Here is an 18,906-nt window from a genome sequence, read left to right on the forward strand (position 1 = left end):
ACACCGTCGGATTTCACCTAAAAATGCCTGATCAGAAACTTTACCAAGCATAGTCAATTCTTGATTCTCTGAATGTGACGGTCTCACTTCCAAACTGACTGCTGTGATCGATGCCTCCTCCTGCTGTCTGCTCAAGTGATCCCGAGCTATAAAACCTGGAGCCAGATAAGGTGTCAGGGAAAAGATGAGATGGACGAGTAGATATGAAGGACAGAGAACAAGAAAGTCGGTTTATCTCCAGAGCTAACTCAACAGTGGAAGTTCCAAGTCTCTATTTTCATTAGCAGCTCATCCTTCAGTATAATGCAGTGGTGCAATTTCCCAAGTGAAGACAGTAAGTCAGCAAAGCAGCCCTCTAAGGAGCTACTCTATGTCTATGCTCTACAGAGGTTGCAGGCAAAATGCCTCCACCAGGCTTAAGAGGCTGCATGGATTCTGGAAGCAAGTTGAAACTGAAGTCAAAATCCTTATTATTAGTATTATATTTCTGAACTGAGATTTCTTACACTTGTGACTTGGGGAATTGAAAGAAGATTCTAATCTAAAGATTTCTAAACCTGTTTCCAAGGCTGCATTGTCTAAGTTAAATATCACACAAGCGCTTCTGGAGAGAACAGTTCTTCCAAGCACTAAATTCAAAGGGCAGCTTCTTTCACGGCTCCGCCTTACAAGGCACTGCCTAACAAAATACACAACCTTTCTAACTAATGGAATGTGACTCAGCCTTAAAAAGGAAGGAAATTCCAACACATGCTGCAACACAGGTGAACCTTGAGGACACCACACTCAGTGAAGTCAGCCAGTCACAAGACAAATGCTGTATTAACCCTGATACGAGGTCCCTAGTGCAGTCACAGACAGAAAGCAGAATGGGGGCTGCCATGGGGGCTGCCAAGGGCTGGTGGGGGATGTAGGGCGGGGAGGTGGGGAGTTATTGTTCAATAGCACAGCATTTCTGCCTGGGAGGATGAAAAGGTCTGGAGATGGATGGTGCTGATGGCCGCACAGCATTGTGAATACACTCAATGCCGCAGAACTACACACTACAAAATAACTAGAACAGTAACACTTATGTTATGTGTATTTTACTACAATTAAAAAAAAAATTCTCCAGGTAGATGTTTTTCCTTTACTGAATTTTGATAGTAGCCAAAGGCTTTTCATTTCTGTGGTGATCTGTGCTGGTATAGACTGAGGTGAAACGCTCTGAAATCAGAATGTGGGTCTGAGTACAGGCTCTTCCCGTCATTAGCTGTGTGACCTTGGGCGGGTTATTCTGTCCCTCCATGCTGCATCTTCATCTTTATACAAGGGAGCAGAGCCCTGCAACCTCAGAGTTGGGGTGAGGATTAAGAGAGGGCATTTGGGTGTGGCCATCACAACAGTACCTGCCATGTAGTAAAACACACAATAAATGTTGTCTCTCTCTTTTAGCACTTCTAACTAATGCCAGGCTTTAACTCTTTCCATCATCTTCCAGGTCAGTCTGCTTGATTCTATCGCATCTCTGTGAGTAATGGAGGGAGGTGGATACATCCTTCTCTAATGAAAGAGCTGAAGAAAATCAGATTTTAAAAGGAGACTTCCCACAAGAACAACCACACGATGGCAGCACCCATGCCCTCACGTGACAAGAGCCAGTTCCTCAAATATGGCGCCTTAGGTGGCCTCACCAGATCCTAGGCCAAATATGATACAAAAACGCATCAAGTGGTGGGGCCTGGATAAGGAATACAATGGAGTCATTTACTGCAACTCAGAAAAATATTTTCTTTCAAGTCTGTAAAAACTAGGTAGGCCAAACGTGGGCTCACACTAGAATATTTTTCATTGTTATAGTAAGAGCTTTTTGAGAAAGATGACAACCACAACCAAATGAGTCTGCAAATACCATAGCAGGATGCACACCACGTAAACCCTGGAACCAAGGGGAGGTAAACCGGCACACAGGGACGGTGGGGACTGCTGAGCCGGGGGCAAGGACAGGATGAACAGGATGCCTCTCCCCTTTACTGAGCTTCCCTCTCCAGCTACGGCTGGTTCTTTAATGCAGGGGATGGGATGGGGCTAAGAGGCAGTGGGTCACCCTGACTAGACAATACGATCAACCGCAGACCTGGAGAAGGGAAACTGGCAAACACTGTTGTTGACAGCCAGCTACCAAGGCGCAGAGGACAGCCAGACCGCTACGATTCAATATATGATGCCCTATAACATGGAGAATGTAACACGAATATATGAGACATAAGTATCATTCTCGTAAGTATAGCCGAATTCTAAACACAAATTGGCATGAATGTTATCATTTTAACTATATTCATACTGCCCTTTTTTTTCACTTATTAAAAAAACCATGTAAGTTATTGTCTAAACAGAAACATCTTTCCCAAAATACATTGGGTGGAACATGACCGTGGCATTGTCCGCGTTAAAAAGGCAATGTGTCCTAATTGAATAAGTTTGTAAACAGGTGTGCATGTATATGTATCTAATATACACAAATGCTGTTATATAAAATATATAAACTGAAATACACTTAGTTGTGTAGATATAAAATATACAACTATATCATGTATAAAATGATGCATTTACATATATTATATATATATATAATATATATATACCACACACACACACACACACACACATCCCTTTTTGAGGATTCACAAAAAGGTAATAAAAATACAATAATATATACCCTCTTAGGGACTCACAATAAGTATTAGTATATATCGAACGCTCTAAGAAAACCTTTAATTAAGAAACCTGATTAACTTAACTTCCCAAAATATAATCTTCCTCCCACCCTGCACCTGTTACTGTCCCTGCACGTGTTTGGTGAAACAAACCTGGAAACCTTGATTCAGAAGGAAGCCTGCAATGAACACACACAAAGCAGGAAAGGTGGTCAATTTCAAACATGGGAATGGGGAAGGGAGGCAGCGAGGGAGTGGGAAGAAAAGAGGGAGAGCACACATAGCAAAATTTACCAAAAAAAAAAAGGCCCAAATTCCTGGGAAGGATATACACAAAAAATTGCAACACTGGTGACTTTTAGAGAGAAAAATGATGTGCTAAGGAAGAAAAGGAGACTTGCCATTTGATTTTTTTTAACCACATGCATGTATTTTTTTTCTTTTCAAAATTCAAAATTCCTAAGTAATATATTCGATATGGCTTAAATTTTGAGGCATTCAAAAGGGATACAGTGAGTCCTCTCATTCCTGTCCCAGCCAGCAGATGCCCTCCAAAGGGAATCAGTTCTATTTATTGCTCATGTAGCCTTCCAGAGATATGTTACATATTGACGAGCAAATACTTTTACGCCATTTTAATAGTGGTAGCGAGTTACACAGGCTTGCTTGCACTTTGTGTAACTTATTCTACCTTAATTGTATGTGTTAAGCCCTAAAGGCCTTGATACTCGTCCTGGCTGCACGGCGCTGCAGCTCTCCTCTGGGCCATAATACATTTAAGTATGCCCCACTGGCAGCCTCTAGGTTTTGTTGTTTTTTTAACAAACAACAAACAAAACTTTTTTAAGCAAAAAGTTTTCTGTATTTGTTATTCCAAACTTCAGCAATCAGATCTGTAAAATACACTTCTGGGTATGGAATTGTAAGTTGTAATGTTGATGGATATTCTTGAATTGCCCTCCCAAAGGGCAGTATCAATTTAAATTGTTACAGGTGACACCTGAAAACACCAGTTTCCCCATCATTTACCAGTATGGTATTATCAAACTCTCTGATCTCTGATAATCTAATGAATGAAAAACATATTGGTATATTCTTATTGTGCAAACCTCTCTATGAGAGACAAAGCATCTTTTCACATATGTATTAGATAGGTGCTTCCTTTATTTATTTATTTATTCATTTTTAGATAGTCTTGATCTGCTGTCCAGGCTGGAGTGCAGTGGTGCAATGGCACAATCTTGGCTTATGGTAACCTCCGCCTCGTGGGTTCAAGTGATTCTTGTGCTTCAGCCTCCCACATAGCTGGAATTATAGGTGCACGCCATCATGTTAGACTAATTTTTGTATTTTTAGTAAAGATGGGGGTTTTACCATGTTGGCCAGGCTGGCCTCAAACTCCTGACCTCAAATGAGCCTCTCGCCTCAACTTCCCAAGGTTCTGGGATTATAGGCGTGAGTCACTGCATCTGGCTAGCAATTTCAGTTTCTATAAAATGTGTTCATATTCCTTTTTCTATTGGGCTATTCATATTTCTTTTATACATCCCAAGGAATTCTTCAGATATTAGAGAAATTAGCCTTCTTTCTGTGCTGTAAACTACAAATATTTTTCCTAGTTTGCTATTTCTCTTGAATGTGTTTATAGGTTTTGCCATGCAGAATGTGTATCTGAGAGAGAGAGTGTATGTGTGAATTTATTTTTTTCTTTCTGGATTCTGGGCTTTCAAATAAATTATCTTAAAATGTTTCAAAGCCAACTGGCACGGTGGCTCACGCCTGTAATCCCAGCACTGTGGGAGGCTGAGGTGGGCAGATAATTTGAGGTCAGGAGTTTGAGACCAGCCTGGCCAACATGGTGAAATCTTGTCTCTACTAAAAATATAAAAAAATTAGCCAGTGTGATGGCATGTGCCTGTAATCCCAGCTACTTGGGAGACTGAGGTAGGAGAATTGCTTGAACCTTTGAGGCAGTGGTTGCAGTGAACCGAGATTGTACCACTGCGCTCCAGTCTGGGGGACACAGTGAGCCTCCTTCTCAAAAAATTAAATACACAAAATGTTCTAAAACCAAAGTATCTGAGAAGGTGGTAGCTGTCATGAATAGAATGCCTGTGTCTCCCTAAAATTCCTGTTGAAACCATTCCCCCTAGGGTATTTGGAAGTGTAGTCTTTGGGAGGTAATAAGGATTACAAGAGGTTATGAGGGTACAGCCCTCATGAATGGGATCTGAGTAGTGCCCTCATAAGAATCCTGAGAGAGCTTGCTTCTGTCTCTGCCATGTGAAGACAAGATGGCCATCTATGAATCAGGAAGCTGGCCATCCCCAGACACCAAACCTGCAGACAACCTGCATCTTGGCCTCCAGAACTGAGAAATACATGTTTGTTGTTTAGGCTACCCAGTTTACAGTATTCTGTTCTAGCAATATGAGATGACTAAGAAGGTAAAGGTGTAGTTTTTTAATCTCTCAGTCTCCTCTCAAAAAAGAGAGAGAATGATTGGTTCATAACAGCACTATTCACCACAACCTAAGGTGGTAGCAACTTATTCATCAGCAGATGAATAAGTAAACAAAATGTGGTAAGTATACACAACGGAACATTATTCAGCCTTAAAAAGAAAGAAGATTCATCCATGCACAGTCACAGAAGGACAAATGTTGTATGACTTCACTTCTGTGAGGCTGCTAGCGTATCCAAATTCATAGAAACAGCAAGCAGAAGTGCCGGTTGCCAGGGCCAGGTATAGAGGGAATGGGTGGGCATACTGTGGGAAGTGGGAGGTGACTTTGCAGGCTCCAATTTGCCATGTGTGCCAACATGGAGAAATCTGACATAAAAGAAATCTGTATGCTTTGTTTCGGCCTCTAAGCAAAAAGATCAAGTCACTCCAAAGGAAAGAAATCCAGATTGCCATCAGATTTTTCACTGCACCTCTATCATGGTAGAACATATTTAAGTTCCTCATTGAAAGGTAAGATGAGTGGAGGATTTTATATCCAACCAAACTGGCCCTCAATGAACTGTCATTGTCATCAACAAGCACACACTCAGAGACAGTGTTCCCATATTTCTATAGTGAAATATCTACCAGAGGACTGCTTTAGAAAACCAAAATGACTGGAAAGACATCAACAGAGTATTTGACGGTGAGCATTCAATACATATTTGTCCACAGAACTAAGAGACCAAATAGCATGTGACAGGCTGGTTGCTCTGAAAAAGTACAGACAATATAACCATCAAAAAATAGGGGAGAATGGGAGATTACATAAAAAAGATGAGATGCTTGCTGACTGCCTTCTGGGTATCAGCTGGGAGTAAAGGGCTATTTCTCCAAAGCAGATGCTGAGGAACACAGGGGAAGAGTGATGAAGACATTACTGGCTAATTTCAAACATAGCTCCAAGTGGGAAAGCAACAGACAACAGAAACCCTCCCAGAAAAAGAGAACATAAAGGAATTTTGAAGGTGAATAATATTAAGGTAATCATTAGAACAAAAAATACAACACAAACACACCAAAAGACAGATAAGAAGGGAGGAAGAAAGAGAGAGACAGTGACAGTGGGAAGAAAGGAAAGAAAGTATGAAGTAGGGTGGAAAGGAGGAAGAGGGAGAGGGGGAGAGAGAGAGAGAGAGGAAGAGAGACAGAATATGCAAATAAAACAGACTACACAGTAAAAGGGGGAGGTATAGTCAAAGAAGTCTAAACTCAGTTTTTCTCTTCTCAGTTTCACTCTATAGTGAATAGAGTCAAAGCTGTTTTTTGCATCAATATTGATTTACTATTTTACTTTTGAGCTATGTAAATATTTTACATATTTATAAAGCAAATTAAATTTTAAAAAGCAATCCCTAAAAAACTAAAAGTCAAATGAAACAAATGAACCAAACTACATATATAAAGTTGGTAGCAGAAGCACACAGAGAACTATCCCACCTGACATTAAAACAGTAATTTAAGTGTACAGCCTAGAGAGATTTTCCCTAAGTATCAAAACAAAACAAAAAAGCAAAGCAAAAACATTCATTGGTACCCAGCACATGAAGGAATCAGTGCTGACGTGGGGGAGTGACGACAATGGTACTGTGGTTACATTTCAAAGGGGGCATGGTGCTTTTAGAGACATGTACTGAAATGTTTTTAGACGAAATGGAAAAAAATCTATCAGAGCTCAAGCTTAAATGTAAACACAATCCATATTATGTGATAGAAATCAAGTAATTTTTTGTGTGTGACACAAACCTTTGTCTGTAAACAAGATGTCCCTTAACTGTCTCTTGTTTTAAATACAGCATTCTAAACCGTAATATAATTTAAGGCCTGCTTTCTAAAGTTCTGAGCAACCCTCTTGGAACTCCTAAAGAAATGATCCTTAATTCCAGCCCCACAGTCAAACTTCTTGACAAACCCCTTGCTAATTCAGAACTCAGAGAAGCGAAACCAGCCCTTGCTTTAAATGAAGGAAAAGGAGTGAAGTGGTGAAGAAGTTTACTGAGCTCAAGCTTTTCATCTTCTCCCTTCCTGGTTTCTCTCAGCGTGGAATCTAGCATGTGGTCACAAGCACTTTAAAACTAAAAGAAGCAATCTACTTAACCATATGAGCTGAATCTAATCCTTTAAAACATACACATTTAGGAAAAGTCATTTCTAAACTTTTTTTTTGCATCAATATTATCTTATTTGTTTAAGGTTTCTATTTCAAATAAAAACTCTGCGCGGCCAATCTTTATATCACAGCTCTGCTGAAAGGCCGGTGGAAGCTCTGAATTATTCATTCTTTCCTTGGTATTAAGAGAGAAGAACCTTCCTAGGACCTAGGGGAGGGAGAAGCATGGTGCTGAGGGGTGAACTGATAAATGGTATGTGCCATGTTCAACACACCTGTGCATGGGGGAAGAAGTGCTTAGTTCTGCCCAGAGGAAAGAGAAAGCTTAGTGAAGAGAAGATATTTAAGCAAGGTATCAAAACTATTTTATTGAGTAGAGAAGCACACTCCAGTAATTGCAGGGTAAAGGACCCCACGGGGGCACCAGCCTGACTTAGCCAGCCTGATGTCCAGAGGCATGGCTGATCTGCACTGCTGTGTCTTGTCTGTGAAATGAGGACAGTGGTACCAGTCATTACTGAATTCTTTTGAGGCTTAAAACAACAAATGTTTTCAAATGTCTTGCGATGTTCCTGACATACAGGGCTCACTGGTTGGTTGTTCTCTTTGTCCTCCACCCTTTGAGGCAGAAATGTAGAATGTAGGCATGTGCTTCATAGGGTGTGTGTGTGTGTGTGTGTGTGTGCGCCAAGGAGAGGCGCACAGAAAGACAAGGAGGCCACAGAAGAGGGTGGGGCCAGGCACACTTCTAGACTGTGGACTTGACCTGGGCAATGAGATGCCCACTATTTTAAGCAAAAGACTTGGTCTGTATTTGAGAAAGATCATTTCTATACAGCTGCACGGAAGATGGACTGCAATCACACAGGGAGGCTGTTAAAAATGCAGGCAAAAATAAGCATGGTCTGAACGCCAGCAGTAACAATGGGAAAAGAGAATAACGGGTGAACTCGAGATAATTCTGAGGGTGTATTTTCAGGGCTGGACATAGGAGCTTGCAGCAATACAGGAAGAAGTGGGGAGCACGTTAGAAAGGAAAACAAAGAAACCTCTGAGACATCAGTTGGAGAACAAGATGACTAATACTATCTAATATTGACTGTATAGCTCTACTCTGGCAAAAAGCATAGAGAAAAAAAGTAAAAATCAGATAAAGAGCATTGAAAGCTTCTAGAAGAAAATGTTACACACTTAAAGTGTGTACACGGTGTGTGTGCAAGGAGGGGATACTCCACAGTGGCAGCTGTGAAAACCTTGGAATGTGGCCCCTGGAATTCCACAGGGGGAAGCTCACAGGAGAGAAGGGGCTGAGAGCTTGAGCAGCAGTGGCAGGCCTGGGACGGGAGATCTGCCTCTGGTCTGCAGGTTCCCTTCCAGGGCACTCGAAGCTCAGCAGCTTTCTTCTTTTTGCCTTTGCTGCCCCCTGCTGAATGCTAGTAAATCAATCTTACTCAAAAGTTAGGAACAAAAATGAAAAGTTTATCCATGTTCACATGTAGAAAAGAGGTCCTGCCCGCCTTCACAGCCCACAACCATAAATCACACATCCTGTCTTCTTTCACTTTCAGCATCTACCCTTTGCTGCATAAAGTGCCTGAGGCCAAACAGCATTTCATTCCACAACAATCACACGGTCATCTCTAAAATCTGACCGACATTATTAAGAACTTTTCATTATTAATCTAGATATTCATATAAAGCACACATACATATCAATATTATGTTTTGTTCCCCTCAGATATAGAGTAACCTGAACAACCTAACAAATGATCAAGTAATAGTTTTTAGGAGACTCGATTTATATCCATTGTATTTATTATACCAATTATATGTAAAACGAGTGTCTCTCAAGTGCATTAAAAATGTTCTCCTGGACCGGGCGCAGTGGCTCACGCCTATCATCCCAGCACTTCGGGAGGCCAAGGCGGGTGGATCACGAGGTCAAGAGATCGAGACCATTCTAGTCAACATGGTGAAACTCCGTCTCTACTAAAAATACAAAGGTATGGTGGCACATGCCTGTAATCCCAGCTACTCAGGAGGCTGAGGCAGGAGAATTGCCTGAACCAAGGAGGTGGAGGTTGCCGTGAGCCGAGATCGCGCCATTGCACTCCAGCCTGGGAAACTAGAGTGAAACTCCATCTTTAAAAAAAAAAAATGTTCTCCTAAGGAAATCAACTAGATGGGGTTCCTACAATATCAATTTAGTTAGTAAAATGGTTAGCAATATGGGTAGTAAAGCTTTTCCTATAGATGATCGAAATCTAAACTTTAATTTAACCCCTTCCTGACAAATACAAATTCTAAATTCGGAGACAAATTAATCTGACCTCACTCTTTTGCTTTCTAAGAACTATGTTCTTGATCCTTCTCTGAACGTCCACGGAAGAGGAAAGTTGATTAGAAATACACGTCCAGATCCAAAGTAGCAGAATTAAGTCAGAAGTTGGACCCAACTTATCTACTGTTAGCAATGCCTTCTCAGTCACAAGCTGTTCAACTGCCCTAAAGCCTGATTCCTTATCTCTACAATGTGGATTTGTTGAGAAAAATTAAACAACAGATGTAAAAACAATGTGTACAGCCTGGCACAGAGGAAGGGCCGATGCATGTTAGTTAAATCTGAATGTCCTCTAACTGGTGACTTAGAGGCATATTTCTGTGACCAGTTAATTACAAACCTGAAATTTTTCCTTTGGAATGTTCCTCCGGGCTCCTTTTGCTAAAACCAAAGCCTCTTCTACTCTGCGGCTTGCTAGAAGATCCTGTATTTGTTTTTCCAAAGGTAATGGAACCAAGATGTAAACTCCTTTACTTGTGGCAACGATCACTCTTCCTGGGAAGAAATTCAGCATTGTTGGAAAGAGGAAAAGCATATTGCCTGCAAGAAAGCACACTGCTTTCCCCATACTGGATCATTACCTGACTTTGTTGAACAATTACTGAATGGAATTCCTACAAAAATTATAAATTATAATGCTTTTCTTTTTCCCACACTGTCAACTGTCAGAAAATGGCAAACTCTTACTATGACATTTCCAAAGAATACAATCTTGTTTTTTAATACCTTTTTTTAAAATTAAGGAATGCTGGTAAATGTAAGATCAGTGCGGTAAACACATAACACATAGTTCAATGAAGATGCAGAGTTCAATCAGGGAACATTATCAATAAGAATACACAACATTTTTAAAACATTCTTTCCCCTCCAAGTTAGTTCAGATAAAATTAAAATTTTAATGCAACATTCTGAAGCATGAGATAATATTTCATACTCACCTGCCAACCAAAAATACCTCCAAATCCTTGCCATTAATGTATTCCTCTCCCTGCAATCCTTCAAGTTAACCTGGCCCATGGCCAACACCGCTATCCTCATTTGATCTGTGCGCTTCTCCACAGGTAGTCTGCGGAGGAGTCAGAACTGCAGTCCAAGACTAGCTCCTACTACTAAGCTTCCCAATTAAATTTGGCTCCCTTCTGCAGAAACTTTCAGCTAAGCACCACCTGTTCATAGGGAACTATTTCTTTCTGTCTTCTGTATCACAACTAAGGCAGTTTTCCTCATTCTCAAATGACATTCTGTCCCTCCTCTGCCTAGAGTCACTTTTCCTAGGAAGCCTCCCTGTGTTCCCAACCTGGGTAGGTTACATCATCTTCCTCTGTGTGTCCGCCACACCCTTAGCCCACCTCTACCACTCAACAGGCACAGCACCACAATACCACTCTGTGTGAGACCCCAGCGCATGTGCCAGAGCCCCGCTGGAATTAATCCACTTAATGACGGGAACTGTGAGTCTTCTTACCTCCTCAGCGTCTATAAGATGGCACTGAACACAGCAAGGGTAATGTCTGGTGGACTAAAATCCTTAAATGGCAAATGCAACACATAAATCTAGATTTGTTCCTGGTTGGAAGAAAATATGATAAAGGCCATTCTTAAGTCAATTGGGGAAATCTGAATACTGGCAGGACACGAGATGGTATTAGCAATTAACGTGAAGTTTCTTAGGTGCAAAAATGGCATTGTGGCTTTGTAGGAAAAAGCCCTTATTCTTAGATGTCTGTGGAAGAATTTTGGGATTAAATATCATATCTTCCACTTACTTTCAAATGGCTCAGCAAAATGTTGAACCTAGGTGAAAAGTTTCAGGTAGCTTACTTTGTCTCTCTTACAACTTTTCTGTATTGGAAGTATTCAAAATAAAATTGAGGAAAAGCAGAATAAATCCTTCAACTGGCTTACCACACATATGAGATGAAGTCCTTCCCTGCTCTGCCTTCCCGACTACCCTGGTCTGCTGCAGCCTTAGCTCACACTGCCCCTTCACACACACCATGCACCACAGTCATAATAAACTGCTTGTGTGGCCTGAAGCCCACAGTGCCCTCTTGAACAGATTCACATACACCTTTCTCTCTGCCAGAAGGTTCTTTCACACAACATCTGCTTGACTGATTCCTATACATCCTTAAAGGTTTGACTAAAACAGCACCTCCTTCAGGAAGCCCTCCCTGATATCTCTAGGAAATACTTTCTCCTCTGCTCTCACAATGGACCTTATTCGATTGTGATCAAGCTCTTATGCTGCCATAGCTATTTGTTTAAATGTCTGTCTCCCTACTAACTGTGCAGCCCCTGAAGCACAGAGACTGTACTGGAGTTATCTGTGTGTCTTTTATGCTTAACGCAAGGCCTAGTTCCTAAATGATACTTACTAAAGAAATATCATAAAAGACTTAAGTAAATTTCATTAAAACTTCTATGTGAATGAGTACCTTCAAAGTCCTGTAGGATGTGGCCCTCCTTAAAGGGCAGCGTCTGCTTCTGCTGCTGATCCAACATGCTGTGGACCGTGATGAATTCATTATCCAGCGCTATGACGTATGGAAAGGACACGGCCGCCCCAATCACGTTCTCTGACCAGTGCACGGGAGCCCGCTGGGATATCCCTGCGACTGTGGCAAACATGCCTAGAAGCAAGAAGAAAGAGTTAAGTGGGCTTCCAAATAAGCATGGTATCACTTTCCTGTAGCTATGTCTAAATGCTGAACGCCCCCGCCCACCAGCAATTTTCCTATACAGTCTTAAATTTCAAGAAAGGAAAATGATATAATACGCTGTATGTGTGAAGACTTAATTTTTGCGAAGAGAACTACCTTACCTAGAATATAGATCTGATATTTACTTCTGATTAAAAATGAGGTTGTAATAATATTACCACAAACTTAGCAAAATAAAAAATAAAATAGGCCAGGCATAGTAGCTCACACCTGTAATCCCAGCACTTTTGGAGACTGAGGCAGGCAGATAGTGCTGGAGCTCAGGAGTTTGAGATCAGCCTAGGCAACATGGTGAAACCCCGCCCCTACAGAAAATACAAAAATTAGCCAGCCATGGTGGTGCACACCTGTAGTTCCAGCTACTTGGGCGGCTAAGGTGGGAAGATCACTTAAGCCCCAAAGGTCAGGGCTGCAATGAGCGTGATATGCCACTGCACTCCAGCCTGGGTAACAGAGCGAGAAGCTGCCTGAAAATAAATTTTAAAAATAAAAATGAGGCTAAAAATACATTTCCATATAAGCCACATGAAGATTTATAAAGCATGAGTCTTCATGTGAGGACAAAGTGACTTTCAAATAGGGCATAATCCTGAGGATTCTGCTGAATTTCAGATCAAATAACATGCTCTAGACAGCAGAGCTCTCATGGTTACATGGGCACCAGCCACATTACCCAGCCTCACCCTGGAGTTCAAACAGGGTCACTGCATTTACCTGCTTACAGCTGGACATCGCCCCAGAGAACTATGCAGCACAGAGGCCCTGATGAATGTTTTTAAAACAAAAAGGGCAAGGGCCTGGGGCAGTGGTGCGTGTCTATAATCCCAGTTACTTGGGAGGCTGACACAGGAAGATTGCTTGAGTTCAGAAGTTCAAAACCAGCCTGGGGAACATAGTGAGACCCTTTCTCAAAAAAATGGTGCTGGGGGGGGCGGCAAAGGAAAAAGATGAAGAGTCAAGAACAAAGGCATCCATGAAAAATGCAAAGCAAAACTTTCACTAGAATAAAAGAGTGAGCAGTAATTGGCAGAGGAGTCCAGGAGGAGCAGTAGGAAAAGCCTAGCAGCCCCACTTAGGAACAGAGCGGACTGAGATCAACACCCACAAACGAATTATATTCTCTCCAAACAGGTGATAAAGTCTATTGTTTCTATACTGCTGCTGGAGTGCGAGTGCTGTCAACATGCAAATGCCACAAATGTGTAAAAATGGCACACCTTTTAAAAGCATTATTTTCAATTGTGTAATCTCTAAGTTTCATCCACCCCCTTATCTAAGCTGGGAGAAGGAGAGGGAACTGGTAAAGAGTAGCTGAATTATTTACCTTCTTCAAGAAGCACTGTCATAGGACAGGGTTTAAAGTCACAATTATCAATTGTACTATGAAAATTTCAACAAAGTATGGTTTTTCAGAAGGTTCAGAGCAATTTGTGATGACATGGAAATGGTCACAAATTATATTCAAGGAGAATGGCAAGAAACAAAATAAAAACATGTAGCTTTCAGGAACAGAAAACCAAATACCTCATGTTCTCACTCATAAGTGGGACACAGGAGGGGAGTATCACACACCAGGACCTGCCAGGGAGTAGGGGCCTAGGGGAGGGATAGCATTAGGAGAAATACCTAATGTAGATGATGGGTTGATGGGTGCAGCAAACCACCATGGCACATGTATACTTATGTAACAAACCTGCACATTTTGCACATGTATCCCAGAACTTAAAGTATAATTTTGAAAAGTGTGTAGCTTTCATGTTTAAAAGTGCATTTACAGTCATTATAGTAATTTGTTCAAACTATTAATTTCTGAAGTCATATAAAGACAGTGGTGGTTACTGTGCTATAGACAGAATCTGTATATAAGTACTGTATGAGAGACATTACAAGCGATCTTTCAATTTGCTTGTAATTGTGCCAGTTACAAGCAGAACAAAACTTAAGAAGGTTGGTTCATTTAGCCCGATGCCCATGTAGCTGAGACAGAGTGCATCATAAAGATTATTGACTATTATTTCCCACCAATCTTAACACTACAACCAGCAAAGGATGATAATGAAGTCAAATCTTTTTCTTTTTCTTTGGAGATGAAGTCTCGTTCTGTTGCCCAGGCTGGAATACAGTGGCACCATCTGGGCTCACTGCAACTTCTGCCTTCCGAGTTCAAGCAATTCTTCTGCCTCAGCCTTCTGAGTAGCTGGGATTACAGGCATGCACTACCATGTCTGGCTAATTTTTGTATTTTTAATAGAGACAGGGTTTCACTATGTTGGCCAGGCTGGTCTAGAACTCCTGACCTCAGGTGATCTGCCTGCCTCAGCCTCCCAAAATGCTGGGATTCCAGGCATGAGTCACTGCACCCAACCTATCAATCTTTATAACTAAAACAGTTAGGTATTGGCACATGAATAGGGAAATGAACTGATAGAATAAAATAGAAAATCCAGAGACCCAATACATTAGGAAATTTAGTGTACATTAAAGGCCATTACCTAAATCAGTGAGGAAAAGATGGACTCTTGAATCAGTTTGTTAGGACAACCAGACAGCCACATAAAAAAGATAAAACTGAGGTCGGCCATGGTGGCTCACACCTGTAATCTCAATACGTTGGGAGGCCAAAGCAGGCAGATCACTCCAGTCCAGGAGTTCAAGGTCAGCCTGGGCCATGTGGCAAAACCCAGTCACTACAAAAAAAACACAAAAATTAGCCAGGCGTGGTGGCAGGTACCTGTGGTCCCAGCTACTAAAGGCAATGAGGAAGGAGGATCACATGAATGAGGAGGCAGAGGTTGCAGTGAGCTGAGATTTCACCTCTGCACTCTGACCTGGACAGCAGAGCAAGACCCTGTCTCAAATAAATAAATAAATAAATATTTAAAAAAGGATAAAATTGAATGTATTCTTTACACTCTTCACTATAAGAAATGAAACTGGCCAGGTGTGGTGGCTCAGGCCTGTAAGCCCAGCACTTTGGGGGCCAAAGCAGGTGGATCATTTGAGGCCAGGAGTTCGAGACCAGCCTGGCCAACATGCTGAAATCCTGTCCCTACTAAAAATACAAAAAATTAGCCAGGCATGGTGGTGCACACCTATAATCCCAGCTACAAGGGAGGCTAAGGCAGCAGAATCATTTGAAGCCAGGAGGTGGAGGTTGCAGTGAGCTGAGATCATACCACTGTACCCTAGCTTGGGTGACAGAGCTAGACTCTGCCACAAAAAGAAGAAATGAAACCACACAAGTACTAGAAGAAAACACAGGTGAATTTGTCTTTAATCTGGAAGACAGAGAAATCTTCCTAATTATGGCTCAAACTCAAAAAGTAATATGTGAAAATACTGATACATTTGATTATATATAATTTTCTTTTTCTTTTTGAGATAGGGTCTTGCTGTGTTCCACAGGCTGTAGTGCAATGCCTAGTCACAGGCATAATTACAGAGCACCACAGTTTCAAACTCCTGGGCTCAAGCAGTCCTCCTGCCTCTGCTTCCTATAGCTGAGATCATAGGCACTCGCCACCACACCTGGCAAGATTATATCAAAATTTTTAAAAAAGCTTTTGCACAGTAAAAAATAGAAACAAATACTTGAAACTTGATAACAGAGAAGTTGGTATCTCAAATATATTTTTTTAAGAATACTTAAAAAAAAAAGGGCTAGAGATAAGAAGAGATAATTCCCATCAGAAGAAATGTAAATGGCTTTTAAACATGTGAAAAATGTTCAACTATGCACATAAACAAGGGAAATGGAAATTAAAACTACACTGAGAAACCATTTCTCATATACTGGACTGGGAAAAGCATGTAAGTTTGGATAACATCCTCTGTTGGCAAAGCTGGAGGGAAACAGGCACTTTCATAGGTTGCTAGGGAGAAATAAAACGGTGCAACTTTTATCAAGGGAGACTACAGTAATACCTCACATGTATACTTTGACTCTGCTATCTCTCTAGAAAGCTTTCTAATAGATACATTGAAAACAAACACACATACACACAAATATAAGTCCCTAAGAATAGCTAAAGACTAAAAAAGATCCCAAATGCTCCTCAATAGATGGAACACATTATGGTACCTCTACATAGCAAAATACTGCACAACTATAAAAATGAAGGAGGAATACCTCTCTATTATGCTCTGAAGTGATTACTTTAATATATTAAGTAAAAAAAGCAAGTATGCTGCCACTTAACCAAGAGGCTGAGGAAAAGTATGCTACCATTTAGCCAAGAAGGAGATATAAATATTTACATATTTATGTTTTACTGTAAAATGAAAGAATAAACCCTAAAAATAAAGATTACCTATGGGAGAGGGAAACTTGGTAAAAAAAAAACTGGCTATGAGCTTAGACCTCTTTGATGAGATCTTGCTGTATCCATCTGTCTTGGAACTTTGTAAAGATTTATATAATAAAAAATAAACCAAAGCAATTTCTAAAAATCAAAAGTAAAATGAAACAAACGAATCCAACTATAAATCTAGTTGATGGCATAACCACAGAGGAGAACTATTCCAAGTGACTTTAAAACACAGTAATTTGACTATATGCCTAATACCCTAAGGACAGAAAGGGCCACAAACCACTAAAGTTTCCAATAATTATATTGTGGGAGTGGTAGTGTCAGACCAGTTACTCTGTCGTATGTACTGTGGGATAAATCAAAGGAGTAATTATTTGAAAGAGTAGAGAAATAAGATTTTTGGTGTGGCTGAAAGGAGATACAGGTACAACGATGGATTGGTTCTATCAACATGATTTCACAATGAAATTACCTTTAAAAAACATATCCTTACCCAAGTGCAGTGGTGCATGCCTAGAGTCCCAGCTACCTGGGAAGCTGAGGCAGGAGGCTTGCTTGAGCCCAGGAGCTCAAGGCAAGCCTGGGCAACACAGCAAGATCTCGTTTCTAAAAGAGTAAAATTAAATAAAAAAGACTTACTTCCCAGCACTGCCTACTGAAAGGAGGACCTAGAAACAATGAGCAGCAATCACCTCTAGCTCCCAGACTGTGGTCTGTAAACATCAAGGCTCCTTGGAGACATGGCTGAAACCAGACCCAGGTGAGCCAGGAACAGACTGCAAGTCAAGGAAGGAATCAAATTTCTAGGGGAAGGAAAAAGGACTGGTGAGTGCTCAAGAATAAACTCCCACTAGGCATGGATGAAACCAAGCATAGCACATGCAGTTACATTCATGAGTTTATTACGATACTTTTTAGAAAGCCATTTTTGTAGGAAAGACACTCCCATATTGAAAATTGCTTCATCTTGCCTTTCTATATAAAGTATTTGGGGATAACCAAACAGTTAAGGAGAAGTTTAGTTTCACAGATGCATTCCCCCCGCCACCACCATAGGAAGGAAGAATGGAGACAAACAGTATGTCGCCATTTAGCAGCCCTGAATAACCGAACTGTTCTGGACAGTGACTGTCGACAGCTGTTAACATTACAAAGTGATGAAGGCATTGGGTAACCTTGACAGAAGTACTCCACCTCTAGTGAGTAGTGTTGCCTCGTGTAAAACAAGCAAATTTTTTAAAACCCTGAATCTCCTAACTACTATTCGAAGATAAAACAGAGGTCAGAGAGGCATGTCAAACAATAATATGGGAATGAAATCATTAGAATTCAGATTGTGGGACACTATAGATGAAACCACCCAATTTCTTCAACAAAAAAATTAAAGAAAAACAAAAAAGAGATGAAGCAGAAAACTGTAGATTAAAAAAAAGTAACAGATCAATCAATTGCAATGTATGGGCCTTGTGTGAAACTGATTCAAACAAACTGAAAAATATACAAATACTTAAACATAAGTGTATATACCTATTTATGTCTATTATGATTTAGGTAATAGGAGAAATATAACACATCTAGATATATTTGATGTTAAGAAATTAGTCAGGTTTTTTAGGAATGTAATACTATTGTGGTTTTCTTAGGTATCTGTAACTTAGAAATACATATTAAAACGTTTACAGATGAAGTGCTACGATGTCTGGGATTTGCCTCAAAATAAGCAGAGGGCATAACGTGTATAAACTGAGAATTCCTGATGCTGGGTGACGTCTCTACCACGTTCATTATGCTATTCTCTTTATTATACAAGCTTATATATGCTTTCTACAATAAAATATTTCACAATACAGAATTCCTCAATTTTTAAAAAAAAAATGTGGCTAGGCTAAAGAATTCTTTCTTCAAAAAGTCAGAATCTGTGCTGTCAAGCCATGAAAAGATGTGGAGGAACTTAAATGCATATTACTGGCTGGGTGTGGTGACTCACACCTGTGATCCTAGCATTTGGGAGGCTGAGGTGGGTGGATCCCTTAAGGTCAGGTGTTTGAGACTATCCTGGCCAACACGGGGAAACCCCATCTCTATTAAAAATACAAAAATTAGCTGGGCATGATGGTGTGCACCTGTAGTCTCAGGTACTCAGGAGGCTAAGGCAGGAGAATTGCTTGAACCCAGGAGGTGGAGGTTGCAGTGAGCCGAGATCACACCACTGCACTCCAG

At 40.8% G+C, this 18,906-nt stretch overlaps 1 protein-coding gene across 4 annotated transcripts in view; it reads right to left on the reverse strand.

The window, feature by feature from the left end:
- Window positions 1–18,906, reverse strand: part of TGFBRAP1 (transforming growth factor beta receptor associated protein 1) — a 78,339-nt gene that overhangs the window by 37,016 nt on the left and 22,417 nt on the right. For all 4 annotated transcript variants that reach the window (XM_035271813.3, XM_035271812.3, XM_002757465.6 and 1 more), the window contains exons 3-4: window positions 12,092–12,286; window positions 9,994–10,148 (exon numbers count right to left, since the gene is read on the reverse strand). In XM_035271813.3, coding sequence (XP_035127704.1) covers window positions 9,994–10,148; window positions 12,092–12,286 — 350 coding nt within the window. The remainder of the gene's footprint in view (window positions 1–9,993; window positions 10,149–12,091; window positions 12,287–18,906) is intronic.

Source organism: Callithrix jacchus, chromosome 14 (assembly GCF_049354715.1).
Source record: "Callithrix jacchus isolate 240 chromosome 14, calJac240_pri, whole genome shotgun sequence".
NCBI classification, from domain to species: Eukaryota; Metazoa; Chordata; class Mammalia; order Primates; family Cebidae; genus Callithrix; species Callithrix jacchus.